Raw genomic sequence first — 20718 nt, 5'->3', positions numbered from 1 at the left:
CAATTGTCTTGAAGTGCAGGTAACCTGCATGTCCTACATAAAATAAAAGAATTAAACTGCTGCTTATCTAGGTAACCTTCAACTACCAGTTAAACTTGTATTGCCAACCTCCTCCACCCCTCAGTTTTCTTAATATACCCTAACAATTCAAACACCATTCCTTTGCCATTATAAATATTAAAGACAAACCGAGACTCAGTAAACAGAAAGAGAACTCCTTTGAAAGAGAGGAGGTGCGTGAGTGGGCAATCTACATGCATCTCACTGATGCTTCTTTGTATTCCATTAACCTTTAAGCATGTAGTACATAACCTGCAAGAGGCAGCTTTCAAATGCAGTTAAGCACTCTGCAGCATACTAGTTCAGGCAATTGAAGCTGTCCTTTAAATAGCATGCCCAGCTTGGCTGACGGTACAAAAACCTCACGGGAACATGCATGGTGCTGTAGTGTGACTGTGCTTACTGGTGTCTGGCCACTGGGATAAATGCAATAGCTTTCATTTTAACACAACAAGAGAAAGGTAGGCAGGTAAGTACTCTAGAAAGGAATTCCTTCTTTTGCCTCTCACTGTCTCCTGGTGTTGGTAGGAGTTGTCTTCTTAAAGGTACACTTTCTACTGAAAGCTTGCGATTTCAAGAATTTGATTCTTAGGATTCTGAATACAAGACCTTTGGTAATCTGAACTATTAATTTGCTTGCTTATTTGAACACATTTTAGCTTCAAATTATTACAGCTTTCTTTGCATCTCAGTTTTGAAAACTGACCCTTATGAAGAGCTACTGTTGACCTACAGGATTGAAGGTTTCTAGCTCTAGTAAATTATTTCAATAATAGATCAAGTGTGACCTCTTTACAGGTCAGCTTTCTTCAGCAGCTAAACACTGTTAATTCTGAATGCACTGTTAGGTCAATAGAATTTCTTTCATTAGTTCCTCCGTATGTGTGTGTCCACACTTGCTTTGTCATTTTACAAAACACACAAACATTATATTACTATCAACGTCTGAATAACTAAATGAGTAGAAGAACTAACACAAATTGAAGATTAATTGAAAAGAAAAATTGTACCTATTTACTGCATTAAGAACTTTCAAACATATTGAAGAATTAAACACTCAAATCCCAGTAAAAGTCAATATAGATTGGGCACTGACCTTCCCAAAACTCTAAAATTCCTAGCTATAATGAAAATAATTAAATGAAATTCTATGAGGAATGAAATTCTATGAGCAAAGCTTGCTTGAAAACATTATCCATTATTGTAAAAAATGAAGAAAATATCCACCAACAAAACATCCTCAAAAGACTGTGCACTCCTTCCTCGTTACGTAGCTTCCCTTACAGCTGGCACAGCAAAAGGTCTGAAAAATAGTAACTTATTTGTACAAAAACAGTTTACACATACATTGACTCATGAAAAAGTGAATATGGATATGTGGAAGTTCAAGTGAGAGATTTACACAAACACTTTTATACTCAAATGCAGAAATTATTCCAAATATAGCTTTAAATAAAAATAGAAAAATACAGAGAATTGTTTATTATCTCTTTATTCTGATGCTTTGAAGCTCGAGCCACTTAAAAATGAAGCAGACCTTTTACTCTATATTTCATCTAATCTCAACACCTGCTTTCCAGGATGAGGACCAAAGCATGGCAGTGGAAATGGCAAGGTTGTTTTTACACATAAGAAATGATGGAATCTGGTGATAGCCCACAGGAGCACTCAAAAACCTGTTTAAGTGAATAAAGCAAATGGAGGATTGGAAGAAATTACTCATGCCCCCCAAAGTTTTCAGTTTGCAGACTTGCACTAGCACATCACCTGGGTTTAGGGGCATTATGCAGTGAAAGGATCTCTCCTTTTCCCCCTCTTTAGGATGAAATTATCAACTCTACTCAGAAATGTTTGGACTAGCCCTAGCACTGTATTGTGTTTGTACACCTCATAATGAAGATAAATCATTGCTATTTCCACTGTACCTCTAAGCAAGACATTTCCTTTAAACTACAACCCTTCTGCAGCTTTAAAACGTTTAATATAATGCACTATTTAAAGTCAATTTAGAGAAGCTGTAATACATAAATACTAAATATATCCAAACGAATAACCATAGTAGCAACCTTTCAATTTCCATGGAAACCCTACTTAAAACACAAGATACAAATCCTAGATGAATGTTAATCTCTTAAACCTATATAAGTTCACACTTCAAAGATGCAGTCTACAATCAAAAAAGTGACTGAAGTATAAAGCATCAATATTCAAAAAAAATTTAGGAAGCACCAGAACTGTTGGTGCTCCCGATGCACAGAACTCCTCACACAGTCAGCCTGTAAAGCACCCCTCGCAGCAGGGGTGCTATGGTAATAGCAGCATCTAGAAATACAACACATCAAGGCAGTGATGAAAATAACTTGGAAGCTGACATCTTCCTGTGGAATGTTTCTAAAAGATTAAAAATATACCAAAGTTATCAACAAAAAATCCCATTTTCCAGCAAGACACTTATGGCCTGGGGTGGCAGTACAGAAAGGATGTCTGCATAACTGCATCCAATTAAAAAAATAAAAACAGATAAAGAAAACAGAAAAAAAACCCTGAACTGTGAGTGAGTTAGAGAAAGAGCATGAACAGAAATTCCCTACCAGAATAGAGTTTCTGGCAAAAGCTGAGACTTTAGAAATGTGTTGTCAGCCAGTCAGAGCATTAAAGAAACAATGTAGGACCTATCATGTCATATCTGAACTTATTATTTCTCTCCTCCAACTAGGCATTACAATCAGTAACAAAATTAACTTCCTAGGGCTAAGAAATATCCTGAATATAACACCACATTAACCTGTCCTGATGAAATTATGTAATTTAAGACCTTCTCCAGAACCCTGAAGAAAACAAAACAAAACAAAAACCAAAACAAAACATAGAAGTGCCTTCTTCCTTGGCAGTCTCTGAGTTGCAGAATCTGATCGGTTATTCCTTTTCTCACTGGAGAGGGTGAAGTTCACGATTTGGGTATGGTTAAAATGAAGCAGAAGTTAGACAAAGACCGGACTGGGCATTGCAGCTACTGAAGATCAGACACAGCGGGACAGAAAACAGCCCTGAGAACTCACCTACCCAGAGAGCATGGATGATCACTACTTGGGATATACAGAGCTAGGAAGACCCACAGGCGGAAGCAGAATCAACATGCAAGCACCCACCTAAACATTTGTACTGGAAGGAAAGCCACAGCTGGATCAAGATCTAATATCCCATACATACATAGCAAATTGCTAATAGCTGTCCCAACAGTACAATTCATTCCCTTAATTTACATTATACGAAAGCGAAATGTTTAAATCAATGCACAGACAAGAAGTTCCACTGCATCTTTTATACAGATCTGAAGTGACCATTTTGGATTTCTGAAGGAATGTATTACTTAAGCCAGCTTTTTTGCTTCCTGTTACTCTTATGTTAACCTTTTAACTAATGCATTATTACTTTGTAAATAATAAAATTTCAATGTGTTCTTGATTGATTTTGAGCCAATTAGTTTAATAAATTACCAGTGCAATGTCAAGAATTTAAATAATTCTTTAGCACACTTTTTGAGTGCTCATCAGTTCAATTTTGACACATTTCACATTAATTGAAGAAAGGCATATCCATCTGAGTTTCCAGAGCTAATTTAGACAGGGAAGCAAGTTAATCCCCTGGATTAGAATCTCATTGGGCTCCAAATTAAATGGTCTGAAACCTCACAGCCAGTAGATGACACACCCTAATCCCTTTGGCTTGAAATCAAAAAGCACAAAGCAGCATGACAGAAGGTAAAACTGTTATGAGAACAGATGCAAAAATATCCACAATGCAGAAAAAAGCTAAGTGGAATCAGAGAAATTCACTGGGAACAGGTGAAACTCAGATATATTAACTTCAAGGATTTCAGACTACAGAGGACAGAAAACAACTTGTTCACTTGCCAGTGGGCACATAACAAAATCGCACTCCTTAGTGACTGTGTCACATTCCTCAATCTTTCTGCTGAAATAATCCTGTTGTAATGATAGTCAAACAAAATTAGAGGAAAAGGGATACTGAGTGTAAGAGAAACACATTTATGCTCTTATGGCTGGAAATTAAGTCAGTGTGAACACAAAAGCAGCACTCTGTGTTCACTGAAGAAACACAGAGCGAGACAAAAATAATCTTCAAATTGTTAGTAACATTGGAATATTTTTGCTGTAAAATAAATTACATCTTGTGTATCTCCACATCCCCTCAGAAATGCTCATTCAATCAGTCAATTACTTTCAACATAGGGTAGGGAAAAAAAGGTAACTATTTTGAATTTTCAGCTCCGATTAATTTTGGAACAATAATACAAATTGTTTTCTAATTTGTTCAATGGCTTAGCACTGAAGTGCATCAAAGCATTATTTTGTTCATTTTTGTCGTGACACAGTGAGGCATAAGAATACAGTATCTTTGTATGATGGAGCAATCCCATATGAGCAATATTTCAAATTCTGTGTTAAAAGTTAACTCTGAAATGCAATCTTCCATCACATTTCATGGAGGATAATTCTACCACAAATACATAATCTTTGTGAAACTCAGAACCATAAATAATTATCCAGCTCAAATGGCATCAGTAACACAGAACTTTTGCTGATTTAAAAAAAGAGAGAAAAGAGGAAGGAGAAAAAAGGCTGGATAATCCTCGGTAATATCTGACTATTGAAAAAAAGTTCGGACTGTGCTGGTAATCTTTAAAATTTATTCAACATTATTTTAAAAATGAGACTAAGACATGCCAGGTAAAATGAACTGCCATTACGCATTCTTTAAAAGACATCAAGTAACATATGTACAAGACTGATAGTCAGAAAAGAGAGTAAGAATAGGGTATATGTGGACCCAAATTCTCAGTCCCAAATATTGGAAGTATGTACAACTGTGCTGCACAGCAGAAACTGTGATTTTCAGAGTTAACAGCATTCATTTTAGGGGAAGCATCAAATAGGTATCACCCAGCACAATATTTGATTGAGATGTCCATTCAGGCAGATGCATTTAAACACTTAAATCTTAACTGAGCCAGACACATTAACATCCTCATCCTTTAAAGATTCCAAAATAGTTTCTGTAGTCAAACAGCTGGCCAGAAAACCATGAAACAAAACCTAACGACCAGTGTGTGTATTTAAAAATGAAGGAGAAAATTAAGTATAAATTCTAATGTTCTGCATGAAAAACAAAATTATATTTTGATATACACACACCCACACACCCCATGCTGTAGTAAAGTTTTCATAAACATACAGAAAATTTTGAAAGATTACCTGGTAAAAATACCATCCACAACACCAATTGTTGACTCCTCTGCAGGAACGTAGGAACCAATCTGTGCCATGACTGTGATCAATGCAACTTGCTTTATATAGGAGCTCTTTCCTCCCATGTTGGGTCCAGTTATTATCATGACCCTTTCACCATCTCCCTGGAAACACAGAACAGTGGTTAAACATATTGTCTGCATATGATGCATATAGAAAATCTGGTGTGTATACATATGCTCAGAGAGATACAGGACATGTCCTCAGGATTAAACGTTCTGCTTCTATTTGAACAGCTTCATTCATTCTTAGAGTTCATCACATTCACTTCTCAAGATATAATGCATTCTCAGATGGATAAATCTTCCTAAGATCTCTCCAGGCTGGTGACAGAGAAGCATAGCAATCAACACTCATTGCTCTGGAGAAATATGGACAGAGTGAGGAAGAATTTTCCCTTTCTCCATCAAGAAACTAAGAAAGCACTCCAAGAACTTTCTGTGCAGTTTTCTTTGGAGAACGGGAGAATCTCATCAGCTTTCAGAATAGGCACCGTCACCCCAATTTGGTTGTGATCTGGATTCCTCTCTACTCAGAGTTCTCTTTGCCAAATGGGACAAAGATCCGACTCAGATGTTAAACCCTTCAACATACCCACATCCAAACAGACTGGCTACTACAAGAAATCAAGACATCTCTGAGTTTAGCAGTACTTGGCTGTAACACAGATATTTCAAGCAGACTGCATCCAATCTCCGATTGATCAGTTTATCTAATCATGAAATCCTATGGAAGATGTATCAGACATGAGAGTTCATCTCAGCTATAATACCTTCTATAGTACCTAAAACTGTCTATGGCTCCAAAACAAAATATTCTTCCTCTGGTGCAAGGCAACTCCTTACACAAAATTAAAACTCACCAATGAACATATAAGGCCTTCTCAGGGCCTGAATCAAGACTAGGAAATTAAGTTATGCAAGGACTTCAGATAAACGGACTTTTATTTTGTACTACAACTTACAACGAAATCCAACAATTTATGAATTAACCAAAAGTCAGAATATTCCATTGCCCCATGGGACCGGCATAGAGGAAAGGATAAGCTCTGCATAATGAATATTAGCCACACTACTTAGGAAATTTAGAGGTCATCAGACCCCGTGACAAGAAAAATACAAATATCTCCCCAGAATCTCCTCACGATCTTTACAGATTTGCTTTTCTTTTAGGTTTTCATTCTTGTCAACAGGGAGACAAATAAAATTCATATAGGACTGACACTTTTATTTCATAATTCAGATCATACAGAAGGTACATGCAACCAGTATTTATTATATGTAAAAGCTGTTTTAAACAGCTTTTTAAGCCGTTTTAAACAGCTAAAAACAACAACAAAACCAAAACACATTCATAAGGAACTTGCAATAAAGTTAAAACACAGAAAATGACATTATCAGGAATGAAGGATGGATGTAATAAAATGCACATGACTATATGGGAACAAAATTCATAACATTCTATTCTCTGAGGTATAGTTTCAATACTGCTACTAAAACTTTGTCAGGGCCACCACCACTTCGCTCAACACAAGAATTTACAGATACTTAAAAGCAGAATGAGTTAATCCACAAGTTTCTTGCATGTGTGTGGTGTTCCTCCAGGTTCCCTCCAAGCATGTTCAGAGACTGGTGGTTGGTTTGCAAAGCCAGCTTTCAGAAAGAACATACACTGGAGCATCAGTCCAGAGAATCCACCCACCCTTACTAATGCATGCAACCATAAGCTAACATCTTACTGGAATATATGATAAAGGTACTAAAAAAATCCATGAGTATTTGGGAAGGAGAGGGAGAATCAAAGTATAAAATATTTATTTCAGGACACTGCAAGAAAGCTTTCCTGAAGTTAGATATCTGACAACATTTCAGTTGAAAACATGACAGGAGATGCATTTTCCTGCTGATTCAAACACAACAGTTAAAACTAGAGACATTTTAATAAACTGGATTCCCACCTACCTCTCTCAAAAAAGAGAGAACTCAAACCAACAGTAGGAGAGGAGGTGATTATACCATGACCACTTGCTTTTGTAATACTCAGTATCTGAAAAGCCAACATAAGAAGGGGACTAAAGGGAGAAAGTGCATGATGATTACTGAATGAAATGCTGATTTTTTTTTGTAAGAGCCATCTGTCGCTTTTTTGGAGTTCAAATAAATTTTTGAAAATGTTCTATGAAGTATTGCACAATATCTATATCCTTGTTCAGCACAGAAAAGCATTTAAAAATGTTTCTAGAGAAATACATACAAACTTGAAGAGTGCTTACCATGGCAATATTCCATGCTGACATCTGCTACCTTTTCTATGTTTACTGCATCAAAAGGCAGTTAAGTATTCAGAGGTAAGTTACAAGCATATTTTTATATTCATTAGGAAGAGAAATATAGTATTTTAAAAAAGATATAGCCAAATAAATATTCAACAAAAAAGTCAAAAGGACATACAATTTAACAGGCAGGTTTTAGTTTTTCAGGGAGAAAAAGGAGAAAAACTAAAATATGGTCTTCAGAAACTGATTTATGAAATAAAATAAGGCAGTGTTTTCTATCTAAGGTAATTGCATATTTATACCAATTTTAGGTAATGTAGGTTATACAATTTAGGTACTGCATAGAAAACATTAAGTTGTAGCCCTTTTTGACCTGCTGACAACACCACCAAGAAAGTTAACAGTCTTCCTACTTCTCAGCATCCTATTACTTAATTCTCTGTTGCAGAAAACTAGTCAGAGAGACATGGGTAGCACAGAGTCTGCAAAGCTACACATCAGGGATCTTCATCTATGTTAACATGAATGGCTTGTTACAACTAATGTGCAGTCTACACTGTGTGTACATGATACTTCACAGTGAACAGTCAGAACTCCACATATGCTTCGTCAGATTGTGAAATGCTGTGTGAATTTGGCACTTCTAGAAAGAAAGGAAAACACATAGTAGAGAAATACCTTAAAACATCTGAGCTACCTTAGAAATAATTTGTAAGACTGAGCCTGCAAATGTGACACAGAAACTCAAGTGACTGATAATTTGTATATTATATGCCCATGGAAAAACAAACGTTAAAAATCTCCATAAATTTGAGATAAATTTACTACAAAAGTAGACTCTCTCTAATGACATTGGTTAAAAAAATGTAATTATTCACTTACCTTTCAAAGATAACTACTTAAAAACAATCACATTTTCCTGATTTTGAGATTTCCTTTTCCCTCTTTCCCTTCCTTTTCCCTTTTCCCTTTCCTTTTCCCCCTCCCTCTTGTCTTTCCTTATGTGATTAAGCCTGAACAGGGTTGCTAAGAGAGAATCTGACTGCAAGATACCAGAAAACAGACAAAACTGACATGGTCATGTCTAGCAATGTCTCTCTGAAATGCAAGCAAGCAGCCATTCTATAATTAAATTATTTATTTTAACTTCCTGGCCAAAGAGCAAATTCCAGATTCATTCCCCTGAATGATTTTGAATCCCAAAAGCTATCTTGATACTTACTGAAAGGTTAGTGGTGTTTGGAACATACTGATCCTGTTCTCCCAGTAGTACATCAATCACAGGGTGCCTGCCATTTTTTATGATTATTTCTTGCCGATTATCTTGCACAACCGGTCTGCAAAAAGGAAGACACATTAATTTAAATGTTCATTGTAACCAATTACTTAGAACTACTGCAATTAAAAGCTGTTGCGGGGGTCATCTACAATGCAGATTTTTGTCAAAATATGCAAATGACAGAAAAATGAATTCTTGCTATCAAATATTTCTAAAGAATGGATTCATTTAGTTTAAAGAAATATTAGTCAATTAAGTTTAGATATTTTAGAGTACTTTTGTGATTTTTTTACTATGTAGGAAATGCTTTCAGTTGTTCGTATGTAATACAAAGAACTAGTAAGAACTACAACATGAACAAGCAATAACAAAACCCTTAACTCGAGAACAATCCACTTTCCTAACACCACCACTAGAGAAGCTCCAACAAACTTCCACCATTTGCAGATTCTTTTGACAGTCTCACAAATGATCTTGCTCATAAACTGGTCCAGCTTGCCACAGCATCAAGCCCTGGCTGGCACATGGATAGCAAAGAAAACTGTCCAGCTATGTATATTGTGACTGACAACACATTAAACCATACAAATCAAAGCCTACAGAATGACAGAGCTGTAGTTCTATAAAAATATGAGCTGCAATCCTACTTCGCAGCAACTTCCAAACACATGTAATAGTCATCACAATTGCTGTGGATAGAAAGTGTACTAAGTTGAAACACTGAAATGACAGTATCTTTTTAGAAATAAATATGCAAACCAGATTGATGTTACTTGTACTTTTTCTCTTCTCCAAACAGTGTAATAAAAAGCATTTTTTTCAAATGGCTCCACCTTACCTACAAATTAGTCTATATACAAGGATATAACTAATAAACCATGTACAATTCTGTTATATACCTCCAGCCTAAGAAGCTCCATCTCAAAAAGCTGTCTGTTCTTCACAGAACAAAAAACACTAAACAACATAGTAACTAAACTATACCTGTGATTTCTTTTTGTTACTGCTCTCCTTTTTCATCATAAGTGAAGTGCAACATAAATTGAGCAGTAGATGTGGTTTCAAGTCTCTGCAACATTTTCCTACAGTACAAGCGTTTTGTGGTAAGAGCAATAACTTAGGGAAGTGGCAGTAGCTGAGAAAAGAGAATAATGGCATAAAGCCACAGAACTTTTGGACTGGAAATGAAGTAACACTTGGGTGGACTTCAGAAGGAATGCAAAATTCAGGGGAAGTGTGATTTTCCTTGGGCTGAAGAATGACTGTGCAATTAGAAAGGAAAACGGACATAAAACAATGGCATATCAGGAACAGAAGTCACTGGGGAAAGAGATGCAAGCTGAAAATGTTGTGTGGGGTTTGGTTTTGTTTTTTTGTTTGTTTGGCTGGTTTTTTTTCAGCATCGGGACAGTTCCAGCAGTACACAGCTGAGATGAAGTCAGTAAGGGCTGAGTCTTAGGGTACCAAAAAAGGAAATTTCACTCTCCACTCTTGTCAGATATGTAACTACTTTGGAGCTGTAACAGGATGGTCTGAGAAGGGAAGAGCACATACCTAGAAGTACATCGCTCCTCTACCTCTCCATTTTGGAGCCAAGAAGGAGAGATGTCAGCTAAATGATCCATTTGCATCACCATGTTTTTTTAACTGGTTGTGTCTCCTTCCACAAAGCTTTGAGACAGGATGTAGTTTCAGGATGCCACAAGCCTTGCCAACTGCCTGTTCTCATTTCAGACAATGGGGCCCACAGAAGCAAAGCCTCAGACACAGTCATTCAAAAGGTCTTTCCTGCCCTATGTCCTCACAATGTGACAAGCATGTGTCATGCAGTAGGGGAAAAAAAAAAAGAAAAAAGAAAAGAAAAAAGTATCTCTGGAATGCTTAACACGTTATTGAGTCATGTAGCATCTTTCCAACAGCATTCCAGAAAGTTAATAAATTTACAAACTGCAGAGTGGACAACACAAATATCAGATGATGATGATGTCTGGGCTACCTGAATTATCATCCTTACATATGTAACTTTGCTGCCTGAGAGCCCTGACTTTGTTCATCATTCCTGTAAAGGATGAGTCTCCCAACATGGGTGTCCCAGGATGACCCGCGGAAGCTGTAAGAGACACTTAGCTCTTTCCAACAGCTGTGTGGAGCACCTGTGCTGCTAACTTCACAACTCGTTTAAATGCCTTAAAAAACACTCCTCTGAAATACCTGAACTAGTTAATATGAAAGTCTCATTTTCTTTTCTGTAGACCTCCAGAATTAATTATTGACATCTTCCCTTTGGCTGAGGTTTAGCTAAGAAGTCTCCTCCCTGACGGTTTATAAGCTCTAAGCCACTCTTTAATATTCAGTAAATTATTTAAACTCTGTGCAGTGAATTAATAAGATTTCAGTTTGTTTTCTCATCTGAGTATACAGAAATAAGTGAGCAATTACTTTCAAGGAGATTCTAATAGAGGCATACAAGATCCCAAGAGTCCACAGTGATCAATATTATCTTTATATTCTTTATTACCTTCTGTATAAAATCAGAAGTGTATTTAAGTTGATTTCCCTCCCTCCTTACACATTTAATGCACAATTTGCTGTACTTTCACAGGTCTCAAACGTCACTAATTCAGATGTTTGTTTGTAAGTAATCGTCTGATCACTTGTACCACTTGTGCTGCAGCTTCACAATGAAAACACTTACTGGAAACTGGGGACTGGAAACTAACCCTGTACAGAGGTGTATACAGTAAACCTCAGAAACAGTAACTCCAGGCCTTCAGGACAGCTCTCAGCAAGCTGAATTAGTGTCTCAGTGTGTCTCCATGTCTACAGGGACAGACACTTCGCAGGATGGAAATGGGCACCCCAGTGAGGGTGACAGTCTCCATGCGGAGGCAAGAGACGCGGGCTTGTGATGGGGGAGGAACACAAGAGTTGCAGGGTGTGCAAGCTCAGGAACTAGCTTTAGACCAGCCTCGGGGAAGCAGGACTTGAAGCTCTGTGCCTCTGCAACTCAAGAGAGCAAGAGGGATAGCCTTGGCACCGCTAGAGTCCCAGGCTGCACTGCCTGGTATGCATGGATGGGTCTTCGGTGGAGGGACCTGCACAGCTCATCAGATCTGAACACACTGCCAAAGGTGAGACATTATCACTTCTGCAGCAGGTGGCATTAGTATTTACCTGTCTTTACCCGAAATACATCTTTGAAACACACCTCATAAACCTTAGAAACTTTGGTATTAGAAAGACCTCTCTGGGAAAATAATAAGGAGCATGGACATTGTTTCCATGCTAAGTTCAACATATATTTATGTGTTTGTGAGAAATCATCAACTAGACTCATGTAAAACAACAGACAGACAAGTGGAAGCTGTCAAATGTGAATTGCAACATTTATGGTCTTGAAATAAGGGTAAAAGCATTGCTTTGCAAAATCAGATTAAGTTAAAACTACTGTAAACAATTTTAATTATACATACTGTACTACACAAACTCAACTGAAATTTATTTTAAATACTCAAATTCCCTATAAAACCCTAAATAAAAATTAAAAATTGATTACCTGCAATAGTCTCCTTGTTTAGCCACCTGTGCCAATGAGAACAGACAGTCGATAGTTGCTAGGTGACCAATCGCTTTAGACACAGGGTGATAATGTTCACTAAAATGGCTATTCCAAAACAGGGAAAAATAACAGGAGAAAGAAAAAAAAATAAAATAATTTTATACAGATACAAATGTATTGTCAAAATATACCCCATGCAGGTTTCTCAAAGGGCTCCTATGATCTTTAAATTACTCTGAATTCAAATCTCCCAGCAGTGTATTAAGTTACCATATGAGGACACAATCTTAATCAAGATGGACTTCATGATTCTGTTGTAACAGGGAATTATTTTTAAGCACAAAAAAGCAGACAAAATGAAATTCACTAAATAGCATACAAGGGGTCTGCAGTTGATCCCTGCTGCCTAAATGAGGTCCATAAAAACGCCACTGTTTATCACAGTGTTAACTGAATCCCAAGTGCCAATTCACTTCAATCATACACTAAAGTCAAAAATATATATAATAAAAGTGCCTGAATACAGGAGTTGTCTACAATTTCAACAAAATATGGTATATACAACAGAAAATTCAAGAATTCATTTTCCGTTTATGGCACTGTTTCACCCAGTACATTAATGAAGTTACCAGGAGAACACAGTTTTCAGTAGACTTCATTCTCATAGCACTTATGAATTCATTTCCTCCTCTCCTGGTCTCAAGGATACAACTTGGAATATAAATCCAGTATGGGAGCAGAATTTAGAAAGGTGGGGAGAGGGTAGGATACCATATGCTGCTATCAGCATTGAAAACAGCAAAGTAAACGTGAAAAGCAGCAAATCTAAGTGCAGAGAGGTTAACAGAGGTCAACTCAAACTTAGATAGCTAATTTAGTGACAAATATTATTTAACCAAACTACTTTACGGTATCACAAAGCCAAAACAGCTTGAGGAGAGCAAACTGGAATGTGTTTTCTCGTTCCTACCAAATAAACAGAATTTCTGAGTTCCTACTAGGGGGCAAAACCTTGGCCCCAGTTACATTCATGGCATCACATTCAGCATGTCCTGGGCACCAATGAAGGGAAGGGGAAACTGTGGCTCTGCCACATGTATGTCACCTACAGCCTTTACAGAACCGAAGGTAATGCAAAAGCCACAAAGGATGAACCCTGACTTCCAGACCTCACAAGGATTTTGAAGGGCTGGCAGCAAGAAAACACATTTTAATACTTACTAAAACAGGAAATCTAATAGAGCATTTAGCAACTAATCATCATAGATAATTTCTGGAATGTTAAATGACTGTTAGAATAGCAGTATTTCAAAATACTGCTGATGTTGTTCACTGGGGTGGTCAACCTGTGGTTCCGCAGCTGCACAGAGATCACAAATAAAACAAGAGCTGCTCCTAGGCAAGTGCTGGCAGCAGGACTCTGCTGATAGTTAATCAGAAACCATCACTGGGCAAATAAAAGTATTAACATAGGGTACTGGGGGCACCTTTTTGCGTCGCAGCTAAGTTAGCTACTGTCAGAGAGGTCCTACACAGATTCCTCTCCCTTCTCTGGCCCCAACCACCTGCTTCCTACTGCTCCGTCCTCAGCCACAGATTCTCCCGCAGTGCATCCTGTTCATGGAGCAAAATGATTCAAAGTCTACTCATGTTTTTGCAGGATCAGCGTAATTCCCACTCTGCTTGCTCTGACTGCCAAGGTCATTTGACAGCAGGGAGTCTCTACACCAACTCCAGAGCACTGGGGGGCTGACACACTTAAGGCCAAAGGCACACCCAGCCCAATACCATCCTGCAACACAGAGGTGGGACCCTCAGGGAAAATCACCATCCCCTGCCACGGAGGGCCCACCGCTGGAGCAGCCAACCCCCAGACAGGATGTCAAGAGAGGTACAGAACACAACTTAGAAACATTTTAGCATTTAAATGCTTGCATCAGTTTGATTGCTTCTCTTTAAAAGATACACGATGGACTCATTGTCTGTCCAGTATTTAAAGCAGTTGACCTGGTGCTAAAGAAAAATAGTCTTTTTGAAGAAAACGACTACAGGCAAGACTACTGACATATGACATGTGCATAATTAGAAGACAACTTTGGCATATTAATGTTTACTTGCAGAAATTCAGTGTGATGGTAGATCAGAGAAGGTAAAAAATCCCTGTCGTGTTGAGACAGCTTCAAAGGGAACTTGCTAGGTTTCAGTATCAGGGAAAAAAAGCACAACTGAAAGTCAGCCAGTAATCACTGCATGACAGGAGGAACAATTTCAGTGGTCTGTAACTCATACAAGTGAAAAAATATTCAATAACCCAACACCTGAAAAATCAAAGGTATTTATAAGTTTGAGAAATCATTTTCAAACTGCCATTTTGAAGATCCTTTGACTAAACAGTCAAGTAAGTTTGTTTGAAACTCTGATCTGAGACAAACAATGGCAGTTGTGAGGGATAATACTCTAGTTACCTTCTAACAGACTCACAGTTAGTTGCAGGGTTATCATACATAGCATACAATTGTGTAGAATTACATATACTGCGTATTAATTAATGTCAAAGGAGAATTTGCTTAGCTTATACAATAAAATCTTCTTATTTGTATTGTACATCAAGAATAAATACATAATAAAAATACTAGATTCAGTTTCACTCATTCACAGAGAGTTGCACTTTCAGGTTCTTAGTGCTATCATACTAGTTTTCAAATTTTGAGAGTCACTTAACATTATTAAATATACATTTTCATCAGAATTTCAAAATCTGGAGATATCACATCTGCTCTCAGGTCTGTATGTAAATGTCTTGCCTTAAAATACTTTAACTTCAAGAACAGTATTTTGACCATATCTTCATATTCGTTGTGGGCAATACAACTATCAACTCTTTCTTTTTTTTAAGAGATAAACATCTTTTTCTGTTCCTGTAGCAAAAATAAAATAAAATAAAATAAAATACAATGATGAGTCCTATTTTGTAGACTTACTCTAGAAAATTTAGCCATTCAGCACCACAGACAAGGATTAGCTGCTCCCGAAGCTGATTCAGATGTCTGTAATTTTCTATAATGAAAGGAGAGTGGAAACGGCTGACAGCTTTTGTGCTGGAAGACAGAAAAAAGCCAAACTGGAAATCAAGGTTACTAAGCAATCAGTTATACCATCTATACACAAAATTGGACAAGTTTTCTTATTCTCTGTAAGCCTTGAAAATGTATGTTAAAAAAAAAAAAAGTTATTTTATGGTGGTACTAAGCTCTATTGATTCCAGTGATCTATACTGTGAATAAAGTGACCAGTTGCTGCAGCACTACCCATTCGAAAAACCTTTAAAATGTTTTTCACACTATAGCCCGTATCACAGAAGTATATGTATTTCACAAAATTCTGTTCAGCAATATGCTGCATAATTAGATAAATTTTCTGTGACTGTTTGCATATACAAAAAATTACAATAAAAAAAATCACCTTAAAAAGGAAAACTATGATCAGTCTGAAATAAATGTAGTAACTACAGGCTGTCATGCACATATACTAGTTTTCATCTGGGGCACTTGCTATTTACTTATGTATTTTTATTAAAGGACTCTGACATTCCTAGACTTCTTTTTATTTTTGTTCTTGTTGTTTAATTGCCTTTTTTTTTTTTAATTTTTATTGCTCTTCATTTTCTTATTTCTGGCTAATCTGTTTATTTCTAATACTTCTTGCATAAGTCAATAACGACACTTTAGAGTTCACCTTTATTACGCCTATTTCTGGTGATAGATGTCTGGTGTACATACATTATAACACCAAGGTGTTTGACCTGCTTCAATAATAAAACAAATGTCTGAGGAGGAAAAAAGGGCCTATTACATAGCTCAGTCCACCTCTCTTTAACCTACTATCAAAAATCATGATTACTTCACGTAACACTAAGTACAAGCCAAGTAATACTTGTGTGTATAAGTAAAATGACATTTTAAATACAATGAGTTTACTGAGATGCACAAACAGATCTTTGCACAGACACCTTTACCTATCTGAATAAAATAATAAACACTTATCATTCTGAAGGGCTTGTACCTAAAAACTACAGGCTTGTACCTAAAAACTACAGGCACAACTGAACAAAGACAGTCGTTTTGACACCAGTAAATATCCTTGACAAATCAAAAAAGTAAAGTATTGCACTAAGGATCTAGTGCAATGTTAAAAAGAAAAGAAAAGAAAACAAAACAAAACAACAACAAAAATAAGAACTCCAGTTCTTCAGTTTGGTTTTGTGTGCTTTTAAATCAAACCTATTATGGCAAAAATTAACATAACAATTTGGTTTTGTTGGCTTTCAGTTTAAAAATAAAAACCACATGGAGCAACAAGAATGTGTGTGGAATTAACTGTAACACCAAGATACTGTATTTTATTTCTCATGTTTTAGAACAGAACAAACTTGAAAGACATTTTACATACCTACTAACCATAACCCAGCTTGATGGCACACATGATATATGGGAATTCTTGACTTCTATCAAAAACTAAAATAAACAGAAATGTAATATTAGATATCACAGGTAGTTATGAAGACTACAGAGTAATATTCTTCATATAACAAGAAATTTGCCTGCATTGGAGGAAAGCCATATTCAACCTGAAGAGGCTGAGCAGACCAGGAGGAACTAACTTTCTTTTTCCCCAGAAGCGAAGGTCATGACATGAACGTTTTCTAGCAGTGACTCCATTCCTGAGGTGTTTCTGTGCCCTGCCATGCTGCGGCCCCTTCTCTGCTCTTCCACTCCTCCAACCACTAACATGCTCTGCTTGCCTATCAGGCCAAAAGCAGACCAAATCTATTACGCGAGTTTTGCTTACCTGATCCTGACCTAGCCGTGCACCAATTCAGCACACAATTTATTTACACAGATCCTACATTATATAATATATAATTATATATATATTTTATATATATTATATATATATATATATATAATATATATAATAACCTCTACTGAGGCTATTGCTTATCAGAGAGACGTGTCTTCCTGACTAAGGACCAACGACATACTGAGACACGTTTACCTGTAACAGTTCATAAACAAGAACTCAAAATCTCAAATATTAGCACTGTATCTACAGCACATTATTTCAAATTTAGATATGCTTGAGGTCAGAAAGAGAATGAATAGGGGAAAACAGCAGTAAGAGGCTGAGAGCACTGAAAATTACATGATGTGTTTATTACAGTATTTTATATGATTCACATTGCTTATCTTTATAACCTTCCCTGAGGTCCTAGATGTCAACGAATTGAGGCTTTCTCAAATAAAAGAATTCACCTGCAAAATGATTTTCTAGCAGAGATAGAATTAACCCAGAATCTGATCACCTTTACAGCAAATCATCAGACTCTCATCTCACAGCTTTTCCACTGCAGTTAGTGTGATTTAGATAAAACCTTCCTTACCACATCAAAACAGTCAGCAATCACCTTCAAGTACAAACAAGAATAATCCTAAAACGAGCACAAGATTCTACAAAGGACAAAATACACTAGTTCTTAATTTACCTAAGATACCCTTAAAATATTTGGTATGCTCGAAACCCTTAAACTGCATAATGCACTTGAGATAATAGGACTGAAAATAGGTAGAAGTAGAGATCTGCAAAGATTTGAAAACAAGCCAACTATTGCTACTGCTAGCGTTGCTGCTGATGTGCTGGTATTACATTTTTTCTAAAGTTCATCTGAAAACAACTTAATATGCTATGTTTACAAAAGGAAGACAGAAAATAATACCACATTTGTGTCTATGCTGGATGCCTGAACTCAAAACAGCCTAAATAAACATAAACAGTTCAATCGCCTGGTTTGTTTGTGTGGCTAGTGAGAAATAAGCAAAGAGATTGTGACCTCCTTCAAAGCAACAAAAGCATTAGCTTTCTCACTGTCTAATTCTTAGCTCTATTAGATAAATAATTGCAGTATTAAATAAACTGGGTCCAAAGCACTGCTTACCCCAGGCAGGAAGCAAATAATTGCCAAATGTAACAATTTCGCTCTAAATCCTGCCTGAAACAAACAGCAATGCTGTTGTTATCTGGACAGCTTTCTGTCCTGTTTAGTATCTATAACAAATTACAGTAGAGGTCTGGAAACAAAAGATGAAATAGATACGTGTGTGACCTCGCATTTTGGAAAAGATACGTGTCATCTGGAGCTTCACCAGAACTGTAACACGAACTTCACAACACATCTAAGTCAACAAACTGTGGGCTGACTCTGAAAACCTTTTGCAATCACAGATTTGGGGGCACACATTAAACAGAAAATAGTTTGACTTTGTTTTTCTCCATGAAGCCCTGTTCCCTAAAAAGATGTTCAGAGTGGGGAGATGCACAGAAGTTCCTTGAAGCTTCACTCTCTTCCAGAGAACCCTACTTCTGCCCGTGATAGTTGCTACGAAGTGTTTGCATACTACTGCATCTATCAGCATGCTACAAGAATCTAAGAATTTAACAGACAGATGTGAGGAAGACAGACCTCATCTCAAAGAGACTCTTGTTATACCTGTGCTCTGCTCCTTCCACTCAATTACCTTTCCATTACTTGCATTCTTTTAGCGTCTTTCCTTACCTCGTTGACCATCTTCTACAACCGTTCTTCTACTGCCTCTTTTGATGTCACTGAAACAACTGTACCAGATGAAATTAGCTAACAGCTACTCACGATCTCTTCTGCTTCTCTCAAGCATAAACCAAGATAGATCTGTTGGTCTACAACTGTTTATGAGCTGTCTGATCCTACAAAGGCCCCCTCCCTTAAAATGTGCATGCTGACTTGTGGTTTCTGAAATTCTTCTGTCCAGTTCATGTCTGACTACTCCCTCAGGCTCTCCCCAGCCTTTAATCAATTCTTCTCTTCTTCCTTCCTCCACACAGCTGTCTTCATCCACCTCTCAAATCATCCTATATGAGAGAAACACTTCAAATCCTGGCTCTTCCCTTCCTCACACAATACTCTTCCCGTTTTCTCTTGGACTCCAGCATCCATGAAGACAGCCTACCCAACTCGCTAGCCACGTGTTTTTTCTTCTCAATGTCACCATCAAAAGCTATATTCACCTGATGTCTTTATCAAATGCTGCTTGTTCCTCACTAATTAATATCTTTTACCCTCAACTGGCAAACTATTTCCTCACTGCTTCTCAGTATTATTTTCCCAATTTTCCATGGATTTTTCCTTGGACTTGCTCATGTTAATTCCCAAATGATAATGCTGAATGGTGCTACCTCACTGCTCCTTTCAATTCTCCCACAAATCTGTGGGAACCTGTTCTCTCTCTTTCTTTGGACTCATCTTCTCATCTCACTGAAGCATGGCCTGTCCATACCTGCAGAGCATCTAGCACACACACAACAGTTCAGACCACAAGCACTTTTTCTAAGAATTAAAATCAGTAAAGTAACATTCGTCATTCTTTAATACCGTTCCTCTTCGCTCATATGTTTCAAATTAGAGTCTTAATAAGTACTTACAAAATCATTCTACCATTCTCCAAATTAACACTGTATTTCCTGGTTCTCTGAGAATATTTCAGCACTTAATAGTCACATAGTTAACCTCAGAAGTATGCAAGTGTTTTTACATATACAGAAAAGCATTACTGAAGCAAATCCAACTGCACTAATGTATTTTTATCCTTTAAATCGCTAAAGTAAATTGAGTTAACAAAGCGACTGTCAGAAAACTGTTCTTCAAAGCTGTACAAGAGAATATAATCAAATGACCTCATCAAGCATCATACTAAACGAAGAGTTCTAGTTAAGCCCCAGTTTCAAACTACTTTCTACACAAACACAAGGATACAGTCATACATAATAGATACCATATTACCTCTTGCCCAGAAACTGTAACATACTCTGCAGAAGGATTCCTAATTTGTTTACGAATTTCCAGAAGATGTAATTGGATTTTAGACAGCACCTCCAGGATCTCTTCCTTTTTCTTATTGATGAGGGGGAAGTCTGTAAGGTCCTTGAACAGTTGGGTTTTATCCCCAGTCCTATCCGTAAGAAATATAAGATAAAATAACAGTAAACCCAAAGATATATTCCCTATTTACTAGCTACATCTGTATTTTTATTCATAATTCTCATTTGTTTTAACACTAGATTTATTTCCTTGTAAATACAACTTTTCTGTTATTTGGTCATGATACAAAACATTTACCAAAAGCTG

General features: G+C 37.0%; 1 protein-coding gene across 2 annotated transcripts in view; it reads right to left on the bottom strand.

Moving 5' to 3' along the window:
• Positions 1–20718, bottom strand: part of MSH3 (mutS homolog 3) — a 115056-nt gene that overhangs the window by 22760 nt on the left and 71578 nt on the right. For both annotated transcript variants that reach the window (XM_083817189.1, XM_083817188.1), the window contains exons 15-20: positions 20374–20542; positions 16953–17017; positions 15485–15601; positions 12501–12608; positions 8888–9002; positions 5337–5494 (exon numbers count right to left, since the gene is read on the bottom strand). In XM_083817189.1, the coding sequence (XP_083673315.1) occupies positions 5337–5494; positions 8888–9002; positions 12501–12608; positions 15485–15601; positions 16953–17017; positions 20374–20542 (732 nt within the window). The remainder of the gene's footprint in view (positions 1–5336; positions 5495–8887; positions 9003–12500; positions 12609–15484; positions 15602–16952; positions 17018–20373; positions 20543–20718) is intronic.

Source organism: Anser anser (assembly GCF_964211835.1).
Source record: "Anser anser genome assembly, chromosome: Z".
NCBI classification, from domain to species: Eukaryota; Metazoa; Chordata; class Aves; order Anseriformes; family Anatidae; genus Anser; species Anser anser.
Note: the sequence above shows the minus strand (reverse complement) of the source record. Positions and strands in the feature narration are given on the sequence as shown.